Source organism: Megalops cyprinoides, chromosome 20, assembly GCF_013368585.1.
Source record: "Megalops cyprinoides isolate fMegCyp1 chromosome 20, fMegCyp1.pri, whole genome shotgun sequence".
Classification (NCBI taxonomy): domain Eukaryota; kingdom Metazoa; phylum Chordata; class Actinopteri; order Elopiformes; family Megalopidae; genus Megalops; species Megalops cyprinoides.
Window position 1 is genome coordinate 20,898,768 of NC_050602.1, and position 22,441 is coordinate 20,921,208.

General features: G+C 44.0%; 2 protein-coding genes across 3 annotated transcripts in view; one reads left to right on the plus strand and one right to left on the minus strand.

Moving 5' to 3' along the window:
- The first annotated feature begins 2,745 nt into the window (after nt 1-2,745).
- Nucleotides 2,746-5,613, plus strand: klf2b (Kruppel-like factor 2b). 2 transcript variants are annotated; one of them, XM_036554772.1, is made up of 3 exons: nt 2,746-3,183; nt 3,436-4,387; nt 4,614-5,613. In XM_036554772.1, the coding sequence occupies exons 1-3, from the start codon at nt 3,112-3,114 to the stop codon at nt 4,787-4,789; spliced, it is 1,200 nt and encodes a 399-aa protein (XP_036410665.1). In that variant the 5' UTR covers nt 2,746-3,111; the 3' UTR covers nt 4,790-5,613. The 2 variants fall into 2 exon arrangements, with proteins under 2 accessions (XP_036410665.1, XP_036410666.1); XM_036554773.1 differs by having other exon boundaries at nt 2,746-2,908.
- A 7,770-nt stretch (nt 5,614-13,383) lies between these two features.
- LOC118795517 (epidermal growth factor receptor substrate 15-like 1) overlaps nt 13,384-22,441 on the minus strand; it is a 32,258-nt gene continuing 23,200 nt past the window's right edge. Inside the window, exons 22-23 of the mRNA XM_036554053.1 lie at nt 18,775-18,980; nt 13,384-14,391 (exon numbers count right to left, since the gene is read on the minus strand). Of these exons, the coding sequence (XP_036409946.1) occupies nt 14,245-14,391; nt 18,775-18,980 (353 nt within the window). The 3' untranslated portion in view covers nt 13,384-14,244. The remainder of the gene's footprint in view (nt 14,392-18,774; nt 18,981-22,441) is intronic.

Genomic DNA, 22,441 nt, shown 5'->3' on the forward strand with positions numbered 1-22,441 from the left:
TGGAACTGAACAAAGATATTATGGTGTATGGTATATGGTATTATGCCTTGTATACCTGACATGACGATGATGATGACGATGATAGTGATGGTTTTGACATGTCTTTTGACAAGGTGCAATGCAGTTAAATTACTATTGTTATTGCTTACAGCTTTTGTCCGTTTCCACAACGGCCTCCAAAAATGCGCTGATGTCGTCAGACTTGATCAAAGAGGACGAGTTTGGGAAATGTCAAGATCGCACTGCAAACAGCATTCCAGAGCTTATATCGCTCTCCTATTAAACACACCCAGTATTCTACCTGCGTCCCAGCGCAGCTGAGAGATTGACCAATGGGCTCTCCACTGCATGTCAATGAATGGCTTGAAGACACGCGTCCCTCGCTGATTGAATTCTACTGAGCGATCTCGTAATAGATTAGAATTCACGTATCTATAGCCCAGGGTCTGTTCTGAGCTTTTGTTTTTATTCATAGACGTTCAGACAGAGTGAGATGGAGAGAGAGAGAGAGAGAGAGAGAGAGAGAGAGAGAGAGAGAGAGAGAGAGAGAGAGAATGTACTCAACCGAAGGGATAACACCTTGCGGTATTCGTTTTCGTTATGCTTTTACAATAACCACCAAATCATAACGACTCAGCCAAACGTACGAACATTACGATATTCAAACGTTTATTTCTTTCTGGCACACCTGGCTTCGTGAGAACTTTCTATTGCTGACGTCAGAATTTGCACAGATACAAATATAAGACACGCAATATTAGAGACAGCAACGACTATATGTATGCTGTCTTCTGGGCGATGCTTGCCGTAATGCGCAGTGTTACGCTGTAGTGAAAACGCCTGTATTCTTACATTGTGAATCATGTCACTAATATGATGCTCGATATTATCTCCAATCAACTGCGTCACGCAAAGGCATTCTTCCAAAAGGACGGGGCCAATCTACCCCACTCCAGTTTACTACATGTAGCGCCCGGTTTCATGGCTTTAGTGCGAACCAGCATGGTATGCGTGAATCACAAATCTCTCTTCACGTTCCACCTTAAGAGCGATTCTGTGGATGAAAGTACTACGTGATGGTCTAGAGTGTTTGTTGGAATAGCTAAAAACGAATAAACTCTGAAAGAACTTCAGTTAAAATGCTCACACGCATTACGCGGTGCAACAGGCGGCGGTGTTATATTGTGGCTCTTAACCCACGACGATGGGCAGTGCAATGCACGGCAGCTCTAATATTGTAATGATTGCGTAAAGTCGATAATTATGAACTGGTCTCTGGAGAACAATGCCTTCGTTTTAATCTCACGTTTTCCTTGGGACATTCTCATTCTCAAACTCTAATCGCCCCGATACCAGCGGGCTACAATGAGAGCCCCCCGCCCCCCCCCCCCCCCCCCCCCGGTAATTTACAACTCAATGGGGCATCAAAATAGAAAGGTGCTTTTAAACAGATGTAACGACACATTTTAGAGAACGTTTTAAGTTGTTTGAAAAGGTTCAGAGGTTGCTGGCGCCTGGTGGCAGCTTTTTGAGAAACCTGCGCTGCGGAGACAAAATTCTTCGGGGCAACGACAGGAATTACTCAAGGGAAGAGGCTTGAGCAGGTGTCATGTTTTAGAAACCCCGTCATACATTACCAAAAGTCTAGGTTTGGGGAAAAAAAAAACCCACACCTCACAGGTCTATAAAATGGTCACGTATAAACAACAATAAATACATTCTTAAATGTCAAAGATGACTGACTGTTGTTGCTCTCACAACTTCCCTAAAACGTTCTCAGTGAAAGTCGTGCAGTAGGCTATGCGTACAAATCTAAATGTATACAGTCTTGTGAAACTAAAGAGTTTTCTAGAACAAGATCTGCAACCTATAATTATTGTCCTGTTAACATTAAACATTGTCACTGATTAACATTACGCTCAACAGTAGATGTTTCCAACAAAAGTTGTGTAGTTTTTGAAATATTAAAAACTGTTCTGATTGTTTGCAATGGGAATATCAGTTGTATTAGCAGTGTATTTGCATGTATCGCAAAGTCATTATTTTAAACATTATTTTAATTCTATGTTGTTTTTAGTTTTAAATGCAGCTACTGTAACCCACTCCCTCAGTTACCAATGTATGTTCTATTAAAAAAAATCTTCTATTTTTAATCCCAAACCTGTTTTACCAATATTTTTTGGGCCGCTTGTTTAACTGTAACTGTGTTGGAAATATATGCTAGTTCGCAGATTTTAAACACAATTTTGTTCTTGAACAGATGTGTTGTCACAATCAAATACAACCTTGAAATCTTCCTAAAAGAAAAAATAATCTTCCAGGCGTCGTCATTCGTAGTAGATTTAGCATAACGATACAACAATTTGACTGATAAAAGTTCCTCGCTGCGGAGCCACACATTTATGCTGTGTGTACACAAAAAGTTGATAAGTACCTTTTTCATGTAACGCCTTGTTCATTCTTTCACTTGCATGAAGTGGAAGAGAAGATGTCTTATATTTGAGCACACTTAGCTTTAAAGTTTTCCTTTTTAAGGCGGCTGTTGTCGTCAACCATTCTGGACTTATTCTGCGTATTTCGTTTTAAGCATTCTTTGCAAAGTCTTTCTAATATGGTAACTATTGATTAGTTTACAACAGCGGGTTAATTGGCTTGGAGGGTTTGCGTTTTTTTTTTTTTAAGGGGCTGGCTTCTGCGTCATCATTCGCCTCAGGCGATTCCAAGGCTTTAAGAGCCGCGCGTGAGCATACGAACGAGAGAGACTCGAGAACAGACGGAAGCACTCACTGCCGAAGCAACTTTATATACCAGGGCTAAATTTAGGGTCGAGTGGTGCGCTACGTCCATCCTGAACGAATTTCCTCCGCCTCGGCAATTGGTCCAGCTATTCAGCTGCAATATTTATAAGGTACGAACTCCTACCAATCAAACTTGCTTATGACTTTGAAACACTACTTCATAGGAGAACACAACTCTTAGCTTTACAACTTTTTAGAGTTTTTCGAGAGGAGCGAGGTGGACCGTAAAGCATACATGCAAATATTTACATAGACACAGAGAACGTTTAGTGTACTTTACGAAACATTTCGCCTGCTTCGACAACGTGTGGAAATGGCCTTAAGCGAGACCATTTTGCCATCAATTTCTACATTTGCGAACCAAAAGGAGAAAAGTTGGGAAAACGTAAGTATCATTTTTTTCACGTTTCTCGCGTAATTTCTATGAATGAAACAAACGGTTTTGTTCTCAATTTTCTTCGATTCTTTGATTGTATTCATTGATTAAGTTTTATTTTAACGTGCACGGTGTGGACGTTTGACAGCATATCGTGATTACTTGCGTTAGTGTAATACGACTATGATTGAATTTGATTCGGCGCAGCGCGCTTGTTGAGACGACTGTCTTACTGACATATCATCTCCCTGTCTCCTGCAGAGGTGGAGAGGAGGCATGGATAAGCCTGTGCACTCCAGCTGTTCCATGCTTGATATCGTACAGAACGCAGACAACTGTCTGGGCAGGAAGGACGACGAGGACCTCAGCAATTACCTGGATCTAGAGTTTATTCTCTCGAACACCACTGGCTCGGATTGCATCGCAACGCTCGGCGCAGGCGGGGAGTACCCACTGGCCTCTGTAGACCCAGTCAACCTGTACCAGGCGGGGAACACCCCGGCCGCCTACACCATGCCCGAACACAACAGTCCTCCCCCGCCGTACAGCACCAGTCTAATGGCGGAGCTGTTGAGGTCGGAGGTTGACAACAATTACTGCGTGCCCAGCAACAACGGCAACACCATTCAGGGGAGGTTTCTCGTCAGCTCCTCGGCTTTCCCAAGACAGGAGTATGTAGACAACATCAAAGTTGAGCCGCCAATGGACGGCTACGGACCGGTTTTGGGCATGGTGCCGCAGAGCTGCCCCAAGATCAAACAGGAGGGCAACGTCTCGTGCATGCTGTCTTTTGAGCAGCCCCGACTGGCCAGTTCGCCGCAGGCAGCGGGCAGCATGACACCGCCGCTGAGCCCCGAGGACCCCCTGAACTCCGACTGCCACTCTCAGATGCGAAGCTCCGTGGCCTTCCAGCAAAGCTACCAGTCACCCCCGGGTTTCCCCCATCCACACCCCCCTCCTCCAATGCAGCTCCACTATCAAACCGCGCGCCCGTTCGGCATGTTCGAGGACGGACTCGGGATGCAGCCTGCGGCGCAGAGAGTGCTGCTTACGCCGCCCTCGTCTCCGCTCGAGCTGATGGAATCCAAGCCCAAGAGAGGTCGCCGCTCCTGGCCGCGGAAGCGGACAGCAACACACACCTGCACTTTTGCTGGCTGCGGCAAGACCTACACCAAGAGCTCGCACTTAAAGGCGCACCTCCGAACGCATACAGGTGAGGCAAAAGTCATGTCATGCCAGGAAACACTACCTGCACGTTATTATTATTATTATTATTATTATTATTATAGTAGTAGTAGTAGTATCCACCTTTCGTTAAGGTGAATTACGTCTGTTGTTTGCGTTTGATTAGCTTGTTAACATCCACGCCAACTGTGTGTTTACTCGTGAAGCAGTTGGTAGCAGTTTTGCTCATGTTTTCTTTCTTTTGGCAAATACAGGCGAGAAGCCATACCATTGCAGCTGGGAGGGCTGTGGCTGGAAGTTCGCCCGCTCCGACGAGCTGACCCGCCATTTCCGCAAGCACACCGGACACCGTCCCTTCCAGTGCCACCTGTGCGAGCGCGCCTTCTCCAGGTCCGACCACCTGGCTCTGCACATGAAGCGACACATGTGAAGGCGCGCGCGCGCGCGCACCAAGACTGTGGACTTCTGAGAAGCAAAACGAAAAACATCGTGTGAGATGTGGGATATCATTAACCTTTGTCATTGATTTTTATCTGTAAAAAGAAATACTCGAACACGCTTTGACTATACAAGTTTTATATATAAAATGTATAAATAATATTTTTGATAATGTAGCTGGTACTACTTTGGTATAGACAAAGTTGTTTAAAAAATGAGAAGCATTATACGGTGTTTGCTTTGGGGCAAATACGCCAACCTGTCAGGCAGGTCCTAAATACACCTCTGACGCAAATGGAACTAGACATTTACATTTTAATGCTGTATTTATTTAGCCACGATAGTGCCTTTCAATTCTATGGCTGTATATACATACACAACTGCCAGTTTGTCAACGAGGCAAAATAGACAAGTTCACATTTCATATGTGTGAACTGCGCATGAAATGAGCGTTAAAGACAACGTTTTGTTCTAAAACTGCCTTTCAGCCCCACGAGGCTAAACTTGAATGTTCACTGTGCTCTCTGTCTTGAATACCACATGAAGTCAGGGTTTTTCAATGTAATTGAAAAATAAGGGTTTATATATATATATACCTATATATATATATATATATATATTCTATCATGTTGTGTCTGAAAGGTGCAATAATACCAGTCTGCTCCAGCCTCAATAGACACTATCAGGTCAGGGCTAGAAGCCTTGTGCATTAAAGACTTATTTTGTATTCAGATGGAAATCTATAGAAAATGTGTACATAGACGCTGCAATGTAAATAGTGTATTTAATGTAAATATTAAACTAATTTGAATGATATTTTGGATTCTGACTCTTTTATTGGTCTTTTGCTTATTTCCAGTATTATTTATTTGTATTTTTTGCTGCTGTTGTATCACAGAAGCCAGAGAAATGGAATAAGTGTGGCCATTTCACATCAGTGCAGAGTAACTTCACCAGTTTACTTGCTATGGGCAGCTTTAATCCTTCACAATGTTGACAATAATGCAATGAGACGCAGCACGGTAGAGTTCCAAGAAACAAGTTGCGCAGGGTAAGCCAATCGGATGCACCGTTCGTTTCCAGGGCGAGGGCACCGCACTCTCGGCCCCACTCGAGCTGGTGTATTATAGTTTATACAGAAATGTTTTCCAGCTGCAATACTCTCCCTGCCAGCGGCATGTGGCCTCCCCCTATAAATACAAACATTACATTTACATAATTATAGAGACTCAATTTAGACATGTCTGGATATGGGGTATGCCGGTCCTGCCTTCACCATTAATACGGTTAAGATGAAAGGCAGTTTGGTTAATGTGGGGACATGAAAGGGGGAGGGGGGTTGAGAGAGTCTAAAAATGTATGTACAGCACATGCTTTGATGGTAAAGATAGACAGTCCTACACATACTTGGTTTCAAACACCGTGAATTCCTATTTTATAACTACAGTTGGTTAATCCTTGAAAAATTGCTATGCAAGGTGGGTGGTTCCACTGATAGGACACAGAAGCATTGATAAGGCTTTAAACTTGGACATCCTCCATTACAATAACAATCATTGACAATAAGCTGTTGAAAAATGTCAAAAACATTGCTGATAGCCATTAGAAACTATGGTAAATGCATTTCTCTCAGGACAGGTACTTGTACCTGTGTTATAAATCAATACTGCAGTAAAACTGAGACAAGCCACAATAAAACACGTCTTTAAACACACGTGGCAGTTGACTCCACTCTCATGAGATATGAATGTTTTATCTTGCCTGTAGCCCAATCCACCTACCATACAATCCTTTATATTCAAAGAGGGCTATGGCACACAAGCAGGCATGCACATGCGCACACAAACACATACACACACACACGTACACGCACGCACGCACGCACACACGCACACACGCACACACACACATCTCACTCTAACCATGATATAATAAGGGGCAGGCTGTCTTCTTATTTGGGTCACATGAATGCGCTTCCACAATAAAAGTTCTGTAGCCTTCAGAATGCCATCCTATTCAGAATGTTAGGCGCCTCATTATTCCATTTAGGTTTATGCGCAAGAACAGACACCTCGATCACAGGGCAACGCTGGGCACTCTCTGCACGAGCTGCCACAGAGCTGCTCTTCTTTGTCAGGGGGGGCAGCAGCCACACCAGAGAGAAAAAAAAGAGGAAGAAATGAAAGCAAAACTATAAATAGCAAAGGCAGTCGAGCGAAAAATCAAACATTCTCATTTCACTTTTTTTCATCTTTGACTCTTCATAATAATAAGCTTGTGGTGTGACATGAAGGTCGCGGGCAGACCATGGGGGGGGGGGGGGGGGGGGGGGGGGGGGTGTGACGATGCCATCCTTATGAACACAACACTTTCATAGCTATTATTGTACCCTCTGCATGCGAAATTCAACCCTACACCCTGTTAGTGCAATTTAGCTTCAATGCAATTTGTGGTAAATTATGAGGAACTAATCAAATTTTTCTTAATTTTTTTCCTATGATTTCAGTGATTCAATCTGTTTGATGAAAAAAAAGAGAAAGCAGATTTAAGTTAGATTGAACTGAGGCCTTTGACTTACATACTTATGTATGCATACCAGTTATACATCAGTGCAAACTAAGCAGGCCGATATCACAGCCTTCACACCATAGATGATACTCTTTTTTAGGCTCAATGCCGATGTGTTTCTCTGAAACTCTGTACTGCAAGATAAAAGATCGTTTCTTATTTGCTGCTATGAGACATTTAAGTTTTTTATTCTACTTTATGGCTTTCCATCAGAGAGTTCTGATTTCAATTACGAAATTACAATATGTGAAGCCAGCTAAAAATTTACTGCAACTACAGCCTGAGTCTATGCTCACAATACTTTTGAGACACCAGATGCTGTTCCCTTAAATTTCTCTAGCACTAGCAATTTCTCAAGCACTTCACCCAACGCTTGCAAGATTCTTACTTCTTCCCAGAACAGCTGTAGCATATTTTTTTCCTTCTTGAAAGAAATCCAACGTTTGCATAAAAGCAGCAAGAGTCTGAAGTGCTGCTATGCAGTTCAGCCTTGTACTTGGATGCCCAACCCATTAACTTCATTTGATAGAGATGCCCTACTGTTAAAAAAAAAAAATGGACTTCAACAGCAATTTAGGCCACATGCAACAGATAACACGTATTGGGTCATGTATATATTAAATTGATCATATCAATGTTTGCTCTTCAGTGTTTGACAGGAACGCCCCCCCCCCCCCCCCCCCCCCCAGTCAGCAGCCACAGCCATGAATCAAAAAGCGGAATACCTTTCCAGAGTGCCTCTAATTGCAAGGGTGGAGGGAGCGTCGTTGACAGAGTCAGGGCTTTCCAACTAAAAAACAAAATGAACAAGCAAGAAAGGTTATGCAGAAGCAGACACAACAGCTCTGCTATAAAATGAAGAACTTACATAAACTTGGAGACAAGTGAATTATTTCATGTGAAGCTCCATCGAAGGGAGAGATGGCAAAAAGTCAATATCAGAGAGATGAAAAGGGACATACATGCAATGTGCAGATGTCCATCTCAGCAACACACAAAGGACCTAAATAAAAGCCATGTCTTAGGACAATGTAGAGTATGCCCTGATTGACAAATTCAAGTGGTACTTTCATGGTCTTATGCAAATTGTCTTTTGCTGTTAATTTTTGTGATAGCTGAACTCGTGATGCTGAGTGAGAACAGAAGAAAATGTATCACTCGTTAAAGTGATTTCCTCTTCTTGCACTTCTTGCAGTTGGATTTGTCGTCCAACTTTAAGAAGATTTGACATTAGATTGAATTTAGGTCTCAGGCTCACATCGGAAACACTGATAACACACAGATGTGTACACTGTCACCACAATCCGCCCCTCCCTGCCTTGTTTCTTGCTAATGTTAGTCAATAGCTGCCTCCCCAATCAATTTCTTCCAGCCAGCTAATTCTTCCCATAAGCATGTTTTGCTGTTCAGCTCTGACAGAGAAATTCAAAGTAGTTAATCTCCACAGAGAATTCTGACGGACAGGATTCTACAAGTGTGAATTATAAAACTGTGGCTATGGAATCTCGAGATATTAAACTGATGAACAAATGCTGTGTCCTGCTAAAACGTGGGGATATTCCAGTTTATGCATGCAAGCCAGGTTCTTTCAATTTCAGCAGATCATGGAGACACACGATTTCTCACCATATTGTCTTACCCTATAGATGCCCTATAAGACCAGGCCTTGTCAGAGACAAGTGTGTTGTAGGGTCAACATTGTGTCCCAGAGCCATGGTTCTGCTTGTGAGTTCTCAGCACAGCTCAATGCAGACAGGCGCTTGCAAGGCTGCGAATCCCTTTGTGACATCACCGGAATGTCATGGAATGAGCATGCCATCTGCTGGAGTTATTTCAGAATTTCCTGTTTTCCTGATACTGTAAACTCCATTACAGCCCAGAACCCGCTTTTACCATCGTCTTTTCATTTTTTTTTTTTAAATGGTGGTAAACAAATACAGTGTAGTGTTGGTGAGGGGGCTAATTATTGCTACAAGTATTGCCAAAAGTGCCACTATACTAGCGTGTAAAGCTTTTATCTGGAGGGCCATATCTGGAAATGGACCACAGGGAAAACTTTCAGCTGAATGTGACAGACACCATATAGGATTAATTGTATGTCCTTTTTCACTGTCTTATCACATCTCCAAGTGTTGAACGTGGATTAACAGAACAAGCTGGAGATGTTTTGACTCTACTTACTCTTTGTCTGTCGGTATTTCAGAAAAGGGCTTGATCAGGTATACACCACTCATGCGAAGAAAGGTCACCACAGAACATGACATGGACACTGATTCACAGGCGGGTCAAAGCATCACCCAAGCTTTTCTGGTGGACGCAGTCTTTTGGCACAATGAATTGGGGTGACCAGACACAGTTATATATGCAGGTACAACCACTCGGGAACGTTAATGTGCTATTTCTTAAAAAAATACTTTCAGTCTGCTTTATTTCTGCACGAATTACTACTCTTAGGACTTGTGTGTGAATTATTTATTGTGAATGTGGCACGTGATAAAGGAGCAATTTAGGTCAGACTCAACGTCACCAAAAGGCCAGAACGCATGGTGGCTAGCCAAGAGCAGCAATTACGCTAAGCCATATTTTTCCCCACAATCACAATTGTTTTTATAACCATGGTTCATGGTTGTTTCAGCTAGAACAAAAAATGCACACATGGGCAATCATGTGACCCCTCCTGGGTCACTGTCAAAGCAACCAAACAATGTCAGTGTCCATCGACACTGCCTTCCGCACATCGGCACAACCAGCAGGGCCGGTTCTCCGAAGCACCACATCGGCGGCGGGGTCTCCTGTTACTTCCAGGAATTACCTTCTCTGAAGGGGGGAGAGGGCGGGGGCACGATAGGGTGGCAGAGGAAAAGGTTACCAAGCTAAAAAACTTTTATATGGACAAAGGCAGTGCCTTGGCCCTTGACAGACCACTGTGTACATTTGCTAAGGAGATCTGGACCAAAAAAAACCCCAAAACCTCATGTAATTAGGAACTGAACAAGCAAGGGCCAATTAGAGTCAGACAGGGCTGTGTGCCTCTCTGACCCAAATCCCCTTTTCTGACAGCAATACCCGTTTCATCTCAGCCCTTACATTAAAAAACAGTAAATAAAACTTACCCGGGAATGTCCTGTTATTTCAGATGGTGATAATTAACGCACCACGCCACACTCTGGGTCTTTTTTTTTTTCCAAGCCGGCACGTTAAAAGATGAGCCGACAGTTGTTTTTCGTACACGCAGCTGGACCCTCCAAAAGTAGACGGCTGTAATTTCAGGCACATTTTCCTGGTCTGGGCTCTCGTCTGGCTCCGCCAATTGGGGATTATCAATGAAAAAGGATATTTAAAGGATGTTTGTTTCATTGTGTTTAGCTATAGGCTTTTGGCAACTTCAGCGTGGTAAAGATCTGTGTGTAAGTTTAAAACATCTTCTCTTCCTGTGTACATTTTACTGATTCTAGTTGATGTTTAACGGTCAAGGGAAAAAAGCACTCTTTTATTCAAAGTAAACTGTCAACCATGCTAAGAGACCCCCCACAGATGTAACATCAAAGAACAAAACAATTGTTTTGGCTTTCGATGCACAATCTGTGGTGAATTACATACATCACCACAGTAGCAACGGTCGCATGCACCACATAACCAGTATTTTACAAAACCATAAGAAGAAAAAACAAAAACCAAAGTGACACCTCCCAAGGCCCAATGCTTTTTCACTCTGCTGTTCTGCACGGTACAAGCCAGTGAAACTAGCACCAAAACCCCTCCCGGATGTCCAGATCTAGCTGATACTAATGTGAACTTGGGTAGAGAGCCTGAAGTACGTGAACACTAAAATGCCCACACCGCCCCTGCGCTAAACATGAGGAGCTTAAATAAAGACAGGGGATACCGGAAGAGGTACCTGGAATGTTACCTTATTTCTTTATTATATTAAACAATAACCATGTACAGAGGATTCAAATTACAAAGAAATCCAAGCCTTTTATTAATATTATTATCATAATCTCCATCTTATACTTTGTACTTTTTTAAATGACAATACCAGATGTAAAGTACATTATTTGTATACACTTCAATGCATATCAGTAAGACCCTTAATTGTCTATATAGGAAGTCAAATGATTCAGATTCAGCTTCTGTAAAACCCCCCCCTCAAGACAGTTAGTGTAAGAAAACAAAAAGGCTGAAGGTCATTTATTTGGTAGTACAAAAATGTCTCTGAATCTTTCATTGCGTGACATGTTACTAAATAAACACAGATATGACAGCTGAAGAAATATAATTGCTAGGCTGAAGAGCTTCCGCATATATCTTTCAACAAAACACTAGCTGTACCAAAAAAAATAAGTAAACAAAGTGAGACAAAGTAAGACAGAATGTCCTCCAGACTGACATACATTGCAAGGAACGTGGAGGGTGTTTTACAAAAACTGAAATCCGAACAGGGACGTGTAACAGCACAAACGGAGGAAAATGAGGAATAACCAGGAGCCGCTGAGGCCCCACGAACCAGGAGTGAACCCTTGGCTGTATTCAGCAGACAGAATGCTACTAAAATGTTTGCAGTGGTGCATGATGGGAAATGAAGTCCAGATCCAGAGCTTGTGGAGAAGCCCGGTCTACATCTCCCATTAGCTCCTTGGAGACACACTTTAGCAATCTGCCAACTGAGTGCAGCCCAGTTCGGTGTCTTGTTACAGAGAATAACTCAAGTGTACCCAAGGGTCAATGGCCCTGCCCATAACTGGACATAGGTTGGGACTGGGAACTGGTAGGTACAGCCCACAACACTATTACCCAACAATCAGAGAGGCCTCATTAACTCCAAAATGGGTGGGGCTCTCATCTACTACCAACAGCTCACCAAAACAATCTGTTCTGCTGTGGAGAGCAGTCTTTTGATTAGTTCTGAAGTCACTGATGGACAGCTCCACCCATTGCAGGGTTTGTGAGACCTCAATCTCCCATCACTACCATAAACCCATTAGAGGAGTGCCTTTGCATCATAATGTATTCTTGTGATTAAAACACCACAAGCAAAAATACCAGGCCTTAGGTCTGGTACTCGACAACAGAGAAGCACATCTATGGTCATCTATGTACATTATGAGGGACAAGTGCGGTACCTGTACTTTTTTCTATGTTTAGTTCTCAGGTTTGAAAGCAGCCAAACAGATCTGATATGTAACAAACAAAACATTTTTGGCTACCATTATAGGTTTTCGGCTATCAGCGACAACGATAGCCGTAACATTTTATAATGTGTGATTTGTTGCCTAAATGTTGACAAACAAAGCCCCTTGCCCCAAACCCACAAAGCCAAAAAATAACCCAAAACCAAAACCCTTTGAAACAGACACAAGTTTGCAGTTAGAACTGGAGCACAAATTTTCACAATATGAGCTGGGCCTGAGGAGGAGGGCACCACCTGATTCAGGAAAGCTGATGGACGTCTTCTTCTCCTCTTACGCTCATCTGTAATTAAAACATTAAGGGCCAAAAATACATGTGTATTTATGTATTACCTGGACACACAAATGGAAACAGACAGACACACAACAACAGGACAAGTGGCAAAATCCTTCATCTTACAACACCTGCTCCCCCTATCACGCACGCGCGCGCACGCACACACACACACCCTCCCATCAAATCTGTACCCCTCTTCACAGCTCAGATTTCCGCCATAATTCCTTGACTCTGCATGTGGGAGACAGCTGGCTGTACCGTCAGCAGCAGACTTCAAGTAAACACACCATCCAAGGCCAGCAGCACCTGACTGTGTCCACGGGCCAACAGTTCGACCAAGCACTCCCGGTCTGCAACTCACACACCAAAAACGATTTCAACAACGTCTATAAAACACACGTTTAAAGAACAGCAGGTCTGGAAACACCCACTATTGAATGCACAACTTCCCCCATGTCCCGCCCTGTATGTGTGTCATTTTAAGGTTTGAAGAGGTATATTTAAAAAAAAAAAAAAAAAAAAAAAAAAACTGTACAAAAAGCTGTCTACTGTTTGTGCTTACTGATTTAAAAGTAAAAAAAAAATCTTTGAGTCACGGCCACTGAAAAATAAACATTAAAAAAATATGTTTCAAAGACATTGTATGCCAGATTTCCGATAAAGATGTAATTAAAAAAAAAAAAGAAATTTACCACAGAAAGAGTTTTCATAATGAATTTCTCAACTTCAATGGAAAAATTACTTAGCAATCAAAACCAAGACAGAATCCAGCCACCTCTTTGAAAAATGGAGAATTTCTGCATAAAGCTTTCTTGTTCATGCTCACACCTTGCACACAAACCTTTTTGTTATGACCCTTTCAGAGAGAAATGCCTTTCAGTACCCAGCACTGGCACAAACTCGATGAGATGGGAAAACAAGGAAATTACCATTTGTTGTCCTTTTTTCCCCCTCCATTTCACATTATCCAAAAGGCATTCCAATACGTGCGATTTCTACAGCAAACTAAACCAACTTCATCTAAAAGTTTGTCCCTCCATGCACAACCCCCATCACTTGCTGATACAGAAAAAAGGAGTGTTATAGTTATTGTTTTGTTTTTTTAAATAAGGAAATGTCTTAACATTGGTCAGAAACTATAGTACAATTTTTTATACAGTGCATTTACAGATCATGATAGACCACAGAGCATCCCCTCCCCCTTTAGAGCACAGATAGTTAATAAAGGGCCTCTTCCTCATTCATCAGAAAGGGAAGAGGCAAGCACCACTCCACAGACACCTACAGGTAGCCCTGCCCCCAACAGTCTGTTGCTAAGCTCACTTCCGAGCTGCCATATTGCCGACCGGTGTAAGAGTGTAGTGTGGTGGTGGTGGGCGGAGCTTGGGTTTGGCGTTTGGTGTGGGGCGGCAGTCACGCGTTGGACATCTCTGCCTTGCTGAGGGCGATGGCCAATTCCAGATCTTCCTGTTCTTGTAGACGGAGCCTCCTCAGCCGCTCCTGCTCCACCCGCTCGCTCTCACGCTTCGCCCACTCCAGCTGCTGAGCCTCATTTCCAAACTGGGAGAGAGAGAGGGAGAGGGAAACGGGGAGGGAGGAAGAGAGGACGGGGAGAGCAGGGGAGGAGAGGGGAGAGCAGGGAGAGGAGGGGAAGATCCGGGAGAGGAGGGGTGAGGGGGAGATCAGGGAGAGGAGGGGTGAGGGGGAAGGAGGGAGAAGGTGAGCAGGGACAAGAGGCGAGGGGAAGGGGGAGAAGGGGGAAAGGAGGACAGAGGAAGGAGGAAGGGAGATGGAGAGGGGGTGGTGCAGACAGGGAGAAGCGAGGGAATGGGAATAAGGAATGAGAGAGAGAGGGCGCGCAGGAAGGAGGGAGAGGGAGACAGGGAAGGAGGGGAGTGACGAGAGGGCGAGGCAGAACAGGGAAGCAGGGAGAGACGGAGGGAGACAGTGGGAGATGGAGGGAGAGGGAAGGGACAGGAAAAGAGGGAGAGAAGAACAGGAGAAAAGGGGAGACAGAGAAGAGGAAGACAGAGAAGGAGAGAGAGAGAGCAAGCAAAGTCACAAATGATGTGTTTTGCATTGCAACAATGGGGACCTCGGAATTCCATCAAACGCCACAGGCATGAGCACACAAAAGATTTCGGAACTCAGACAACTCAACATACTCAACCGGACAGACACCAATCAGATAATATAATCTCCCACGTTATCTTGCGCTTCTTATTCAACTCCACAGATCATTCACATCATGTTGAACACTGAATTTCTGTTCTTGTGCGGCCGTGTAAGATTCATGCACCAACCAGCTCTTGCAGCGGTCTTGGTTCTCTAATGCTACGATAAGCGATCTTTCTTGGGCTGTGCTAAAATTTTCACCCCTTGACAAACACGTCATGATATCAGATACTCAGATAAGCACCAGCATCAAAATTTAGACATTTGAGGACACGCCCGATTGTTGTTGTCATTCGTTGCCATTCATCAATTTGATTGATTGTTCTGTTTCAGTTTCTCAAGTTTCACTGGGCAATATCTGGCTCCATTTTGGCACTGTCGATCCCAGCACTTGGAGACATCAGCCACGCTTTTAAAATAACAAATCACCTCGATTTACTGTATTAGTCTTTTGGGAGGTTAATTTCATTTGAGGGGTGGGTGTGTTGGTACATGGAACCGTTGTGACCATACAAAAACAACACAAACGTTTCAACACAAACATTTCGGTTTCGACCACCACATCTTCAGAATGATCTTACCTTGATACTTTCAGTTCCTGAGAGGAAAACACAAACTGCAATACAAATCTAAATCCACACACACACAAACCAAGTACTACAATTCCCACACACCACCCATTTAATGCTGACGACAGAAAAACATCGCTTCGCAAAGGACACAAAACCAAAGCAGCCGTCTTGGTTTTGCTGGCAGCGAACTGAGAACGAACAGGCAAACAAGTGATGACACAAAAAAAAAAAAAATGCGATGGTGGCATGCGATAGGACGAAACTGAAGAGCATTGTGACATCATCAGGAGAGATGAAGACATGGCATCTAGAAGGCACAAAACCACACCTACTCCGCATGCAATCTGCACCCACAAAATGGCAGGGATTTGCTGAACCATCCTAATTTCTATGGGTGTGACTCTCATAAGGACACCTATGATGGGGGGAGCCACCCTAGACCTGGAGCACAGGAGATGGTTCTGGTTTTTGTTCCCTCTAAGCTTCTAATTACTTAATTGGATCAAGTATTAATCATTAATATAGGGTTGTTTTCGCTAATGCAGATGAATGTGTCTGAATGAGGAGACGCTGACAGGCTCAAGCACAGAGCTGCCTGCCCTGCATCATTTCACGGTTTATTTTCTCAACACACGTCTATATCAAGGGTGATTCACATGGCTTCCGTTATTACCTGTACGTTTGTCCATGTATAGACCTGGATATTTACTGGACCAATTAAGGTTCAGCGCTCTGTTCAAGGGTGTCAGTGTCCCATGTTGGGAATGTAACCTTAATGATTAATTGATAGTAAGTGGATCAAGTTAAGAACTTCGGAGCCGAGATGGATCCAAACCGGAAACATCCCTGTCCTTAATGCTAGCTGCCGCTTGACTGACCTGATCGGACCCTGTTCCCTAATGCAATGCAAGGGAAAACTGTAACTGTCAAAAGCGCATGAACAATTTGAAGCACATCTTCCTGAAATGGCAGTATGTGTTTTGAGTTATTTGCTGCTCATCTACAATTACTAGTTTTTTTCCCACACTCATCAGGTGTCTGTTTGGGGTCTAGGGTGATAGTTTCCATGCTGGAATGCTGCTGGAATTCATCCATCCGTTTCTTTTGACCTGCTATAAATTCAATAAGCGTTAACTTTCTGCTGGATCGCCTCTTCTTTGCTTCATAATAAAATGCAGTAAGGCACACCCTTTTTTTGTTTAAAGTAAACATTGCTTACTTTAGTAAAAACCACTTCCTTGGAGGAAAAAAAAAAAAAAAAAATCACACTTGCTTCCTTTGCAGAAACTGACGTGCAATTAAAAAAAAAAAAAAAAACAGTTTCAAAATAAACTTTAGGGTGTCTCCTTTGATTGAGTAAACCATACCTGTGTGATCTCACAGGTTTGACAGGTCCTCTGATATGTGATTTTATTTGCCAAAAGCAACAGCAATTTGGTCGAACCTTCCCTCCTTCCTGGCCTACATTAAAGCGAGAGGGTCAGAAACGGTAAAGCGAGCACCGAAGCACCCTCCCTGGCATGCTGACAGCCAGCTCACGCCGGAGAACACAGGAAAGACAGGAACGAGTGAAGTGACCCCCAAAGGGACAGAGGAGACACGGGCAGGGATGAACAGACCTGCGTCTGGTCAGTATGGGTCTGGAATGCACAATGATTACATGCTCTGTGAGCTCAAGCTTGCCAGCTGAGTAGTGATACCACTGCTGCCACCAGTGTAAACGAGCTGCGGGGCCATCCGTCCTGAGCTGCACCCCACAGGGGGTGTGGTCCCCAAAACCACGCAACGGGGTATCGCCCCCCCTGCCTTCAACTGCTCTCCCCCAATCCATGTTTTTTTTGACAACGTAATGTCTTTGGCTCAGAGAGAGAGGGACAGAGAGAGAGAAGGGAAGAGACAGAAGAAAGGGAGACATGAGACAGGAGGGGAGAAAGAGACATGTCCATTTTGGCAGCTGGAGCATAAATGAGGGCTCCCACCACAGCTTTAGGAGTGGGAGAGGACACTGCTGCCAGTGTTAGAGAATCTGTCCCAGTTCCTCAGACCTAATGAGGCAGAGCCAAACAGGCGGAGGAGGACAGCCATGCTGCCTGGTTTGGGGGAGACAGCCCAGAGGGACGGCCCAAGCTGGTTAACACTGTCCTTTCATCATCTGCCAGCGTGTAAACCCTGGGACCCGCAGCAGTCCCATTGTACTGCACTGTCCCTGAAGCTGATTCAGCTTCTCTTATTTTACAGAATCTTCCACCCCTCATACAACATTTTTTTTAACAAAAGACGCCAATTGTGCCTGTTTTTAGGACCAATCAAAACGTCAAACAAGGAGAGGACCACATGGCATAATTTCTTGGCTGCACCGTACTAGACAGCTGCACCGTAGTACAGACACCTTCTCTTAAAAATGACAAGAACTATATCTGTACACTGATATAATACTTATAATACTTACTGGTGACACCTTGACAGAAGTTTTTATCTGGTCAACATGGTTCAGAGAGTTTTTCATTTATGTATGACCACCAGGAGTTTTATTTTTGTTAACTGACACAGACTTAGGCATGTCTGAAATGCACCTTTAATCTTATTTGACATTTGGTGCCCACCCAGAACTTGAGTTTGCATGTCAAAGAGTATGACAAAGGGATCCAATGGGTGGGACTACAATGGGCTTCATCATGTTCTCAGCAGCAAATTAAAACTCTGATTGGCTCACACAATCAAATCATTGAACAGATGTGGCGACTCCACCCTTTATGGGAATAATGAAGTCTCCTTCTCCCCTCAACAACCCTTCGTTAAAAGTCAGGTCGAGCTCAAAGAAAATGAACACTCCTGGACAGGTAGTTTTGTTCATTGAGTTAGGAGTGGACTAAGATTTAAATACAACCATAAATGAGTGTCTTAAAGGACAAAATTTACCATGGGTCCCTCCAAGCTTGGGTTTTGTTCTCTTTCCTAGTGTTTTTCGTGTGTCTTTGCACAATAAAAAAGTAATGGGGTTATTTACAAACAGAAATATCTGTAGAATGGAAGGTGGCCAGAATGGAGCACAGCAAAGAGATAGAAGCCCGTGGTGCATTCTGGTCTAGAATCTTCAGTCTGAAGAAGAAAAAAAAAGCCACGATCACTCCAGGCAGAAAGGAAAGAAAAAAAAAGGGTGGAGTGGACAGAGAGAGTATCACTGAACTCAACTTACAGAGCTGAAGTCTGCAAAACCCAAGGAAGAGTCTTTAGAGGCTTTACTTGAGGAGGAAGGAGCGAAAGGATCTTTGCCGCTAAACGGGTCTCCGAAACCCTTTTTACTCTGAAACGGGTCGCTGGCGTCTGCGCCAAAGGGCTGGAAAGGATCGCTGGACTTGGCTGAATCCCCCGACCCAGGCAGGTTTACCGGGGTACTTTTACCTAAAAGGTTTAGAAAGAAGAAAGATTATTTCCCCACTAAAAAAGGTGCGAGACACAAGAAAAAAGGAAGATGGAAAATCGCTCCAGGAGAGAGCGTCTGCGGGCTCCTTCTGCTGCAAGAGATCACATACAAACACCGGTCATCCTAGTTAAAAAAAAAAAAAAAAAACGACAGTGACATTTAAACTGGGAATCAATACTTCTAATTAGTGAGAGGGAAACAAATGAACAAACAAAATGAAATGTCATGTACAGCTTTTATGAACAACCCTGCCGCAATGCACCTGCCATTCTCCAAGAATACCACTGGATTCAGTATTGCATACAACAAGCTAAAAGAGCACCTTTGTGACATTTCAAAGCAGTACTGTCAGAACAGCATCCAAGCTAATAACGGCTCTCTATGATCTCATCCCATAATATGAATGTTTTCCGCACACTGCATCCCAGGACTCATCCCTAAATTTAAAAACTGGATGTTTTTTTCCTTCACATCACTACTTTAGTTTTGTTCTGTATGCTTTCTTCTCTCATTTCTCTCCCCTCCTAGTAGTCTCACAGTCATCGCTGAAGGCTCGCTGTGCCCCAAAACTGCAGCACACAAGTGAAGGAGTTTTAGGCATATACCACATGTACAACTCTCCTACACCACTGCAAAGCTGGTGTCACATATTCACACCTGCCCATCACGTCACAGGTTTATCTGTACAAGCACATGTTCAAAGATTCTGTTTCTAATTCTCCAATGTGCCATATAACAACAGGCTTCCAGCAATGCATGACCTTTAAATGATGGTTACCCCGGGAATTATGGGAAATATTACCATGTAAGGCGTTTGCATTTGGCTCAAACAAGAGATGGTTTTGTAGTTTATTTAAAAAAAAAAAAAAAAGACCTGGCAAGCATATCCCTGCCTCTCCTCATTCTGCTTATGAGAGGAGAGGCTCGTTGTTAAACAGGCTGTTCCCATGTGAAAAATTGAGGGGCTTTTTTGAACATTTTACAGCATTATGTTTTCACAGCACAATGCATCGATGGGAGCCGAATGTTTATCGACGAGATCTCTGCCACAGAGGAGGCTGTCAGACACCTCAGCGGTGAGAGCGTGGATGCTGGCGACAGGTCGCTTGCGTGTTCTCACGGAAGGGCTCCAGATGCCGGCAGAAATAAAGGCTGGCGATACCATCGGTATTGAGAGTGCAGCACAGGACAGTCTTGCCCCATGGGAACGCAAGGCTGGCTTCTGCTTTTCGAGAAGGTGTTAACCGCAACACCCGTGGAACTCTAACCAGAAGACGCACGAACCGATGAGCCGTTTCACAGCTGAGTGAGGCGGACAGAAGAAAAATCACTCTCCCTCTCTCTCTGTCTCTCTCTCTCTCTCTCTCTCTCTCTCTCTCTCTTCCTCTCTCTTTATCTCTGTTACGTCGATGGCTCGGAATAACATGCGACCCCACCCTGATCTTTACCATCAATACAAAACAAGAGGAAGCATGTCCTCAGCCTACCGTGCATGCAAGCCAATGCATCTGGCAAATTTAGATCTGCACTGCTGCAACGCAAGCAAAATTTACAGCAAAAAAACACTCCTCTTTACCACTTAATTCAAACACGCCATATCAGATGCGACTGCACAATGACTGCCTGTATGACGTGTCATTATCATTTGTATGGAGCTTTTGAAACCCAGTACCATGGGGAGAAAGTAAATTACATTATGTTTCATGCATTGAGCAGATGCTCTTTATCCAGAACAACTTCCATCACAACAGAACATAAGTGTAACCAATCAATTTAAACAAGCAACAGCTCACAACACTCACAGACGAGTGAGTGTGAGCATAACATTATTCAAGCCCTACCACAAGTTAACTTGTGCACTTGTGAGCTCTGACAAAAGCCAAGTATACTACATATACAAGTATACAAGTACACTACAATATACTCAGGAGCTAATGAAAAATTTTGTGCCCAAATCAAAACAATATTTGCCTGTCAAAACTCTTGTCTCTTTCTACTGAAGAGGTATGTGAATGTGAGCATACCTCTGTCAAGAGCTGCAAAGAAGAAACTCAAACCCCGAAAAAGAACTTGGAATAATCTGCATAAACTGCCTCTAACAGTGTCACACTGCCATACTGGCTGTGCAGCTGCGGCAGTGGGCTGGTCTCCGATTAGCCAATGCAGAGCACAGGGAGCGGCCCAACAAGCCAATCAGCTGACACCAACCCGTGGGGTGGCTCCAATCAGAGGACAGAGAGGAAAAGTTATGAATTCTTTATCGTGCATCAGGCATTATGACACGTCTTGGGACGGCAATTCCAACATGAAATTGGCACAACGTGAAGAATGAGGAATAATATTAATTCACGGCAATAAGCATTTTTTCACCCAAAAGCAGCAATTGTTGCACTGGACTCAGCTCTCTCTCTACGCACAGCACCGGAGTGGAGATATGAGAGGCTGCCTCTGAGAACTCATTTCTCCAGTAGGAAATGGCACTGTGCACTGTGGTTTAAGTTCACAGTGATAAACACTAAACGCTCACCTCCTCCCTCCCTCATATCGCATCACATCACTGAGGTTGACAGCCCCAGTTGTTTTTGAGCGGCACGAATGTGGGCAGGGGTCAGGAGTCATGGCACGGGCACAGGGTGGGGTCAGGGGTAACGGCATGGGCACAGGGTGGGGTCAGGGGTAACGGCACGGGCACAGGGTGGGGTCAGGGGTAACGGCACGGGCACAGGGTGGGGTCAGGGGTAACGGCACGGGCACAGGTTGGGCAGGGCACACCAGGGGAGGGACCGCGGGAAGGTGGGCACCAAGCAACCCACCTGGCTCCAGGAAAGAGGCTGTGGGCAAACCACGAAGGAAGAGGCGATGGGTGGGGCAAGGCCAGCATCTTCCCATGTCAAGAGAGGTGCATAGTTGCACCCACAACTGCACTCGCACACCCACAATGCCTCCTTCCCCTGGTTATTGCCTGAGCAACAGCCCCTGTCCACATCCAGGTCTAGCTCAATGGGGGGGCAGGCAAGAATTGCTGCAGATCACTGGATAGGAACGTATACCTCACAGCAGTGTGTGGTGTAGTGGTGGTTAAAAGACCCGCAACCACAAAACTGGAAATAAATAAAGTTTTAGAACTGATCAAGTACTTAACCTGAACTGCCTCAGCAAACATCCAGCTGTATGCACTAAATAAATGAAATGTAAAATGTAACCCATCTCAAAAGGCCATGTGCTGCCTAAATCAATTGGGCAATTGCTTCATTTCCGCTTTATAACACAGACTACATCAACTTTATTTCTCCACCTACAAATACTACTCTAATGTCCCGTTTTAAAACCAGCAAAACTGTCTTAAAATTCTGAGTAGGGGTTATAGCAGAGCTTTTACTCGGCACTGTTAAATCTACTAGCCGAGAGGAAATGGCCAGATGCCATTTACATTTCTGAG

Bases quoted from the DNA above. Each gene is read 5' to 3' on its own strand.
- klf2b (XM_036554772.1), top strand. From the start codon at position 3,112: ATGGCCTTAAGCGAGACCATTTTGCCATCAATTTCTACATTTGCGAAC. The intron at 3,184-3,435 runs GTAAGTATCATT...TGTCTCCTGCAG, and splicing joins AGGAGAAAAGTTGGGAAAAC to AGGTGGAGAGGAGGCATGGA. The intron at 4,388-4,613 runs GTGAGGCAAAAG...TGGCAAATACAG, and splicing joins GCACCTCCGAACGCATACAG to GCGAGAAGCCATACCATTGC.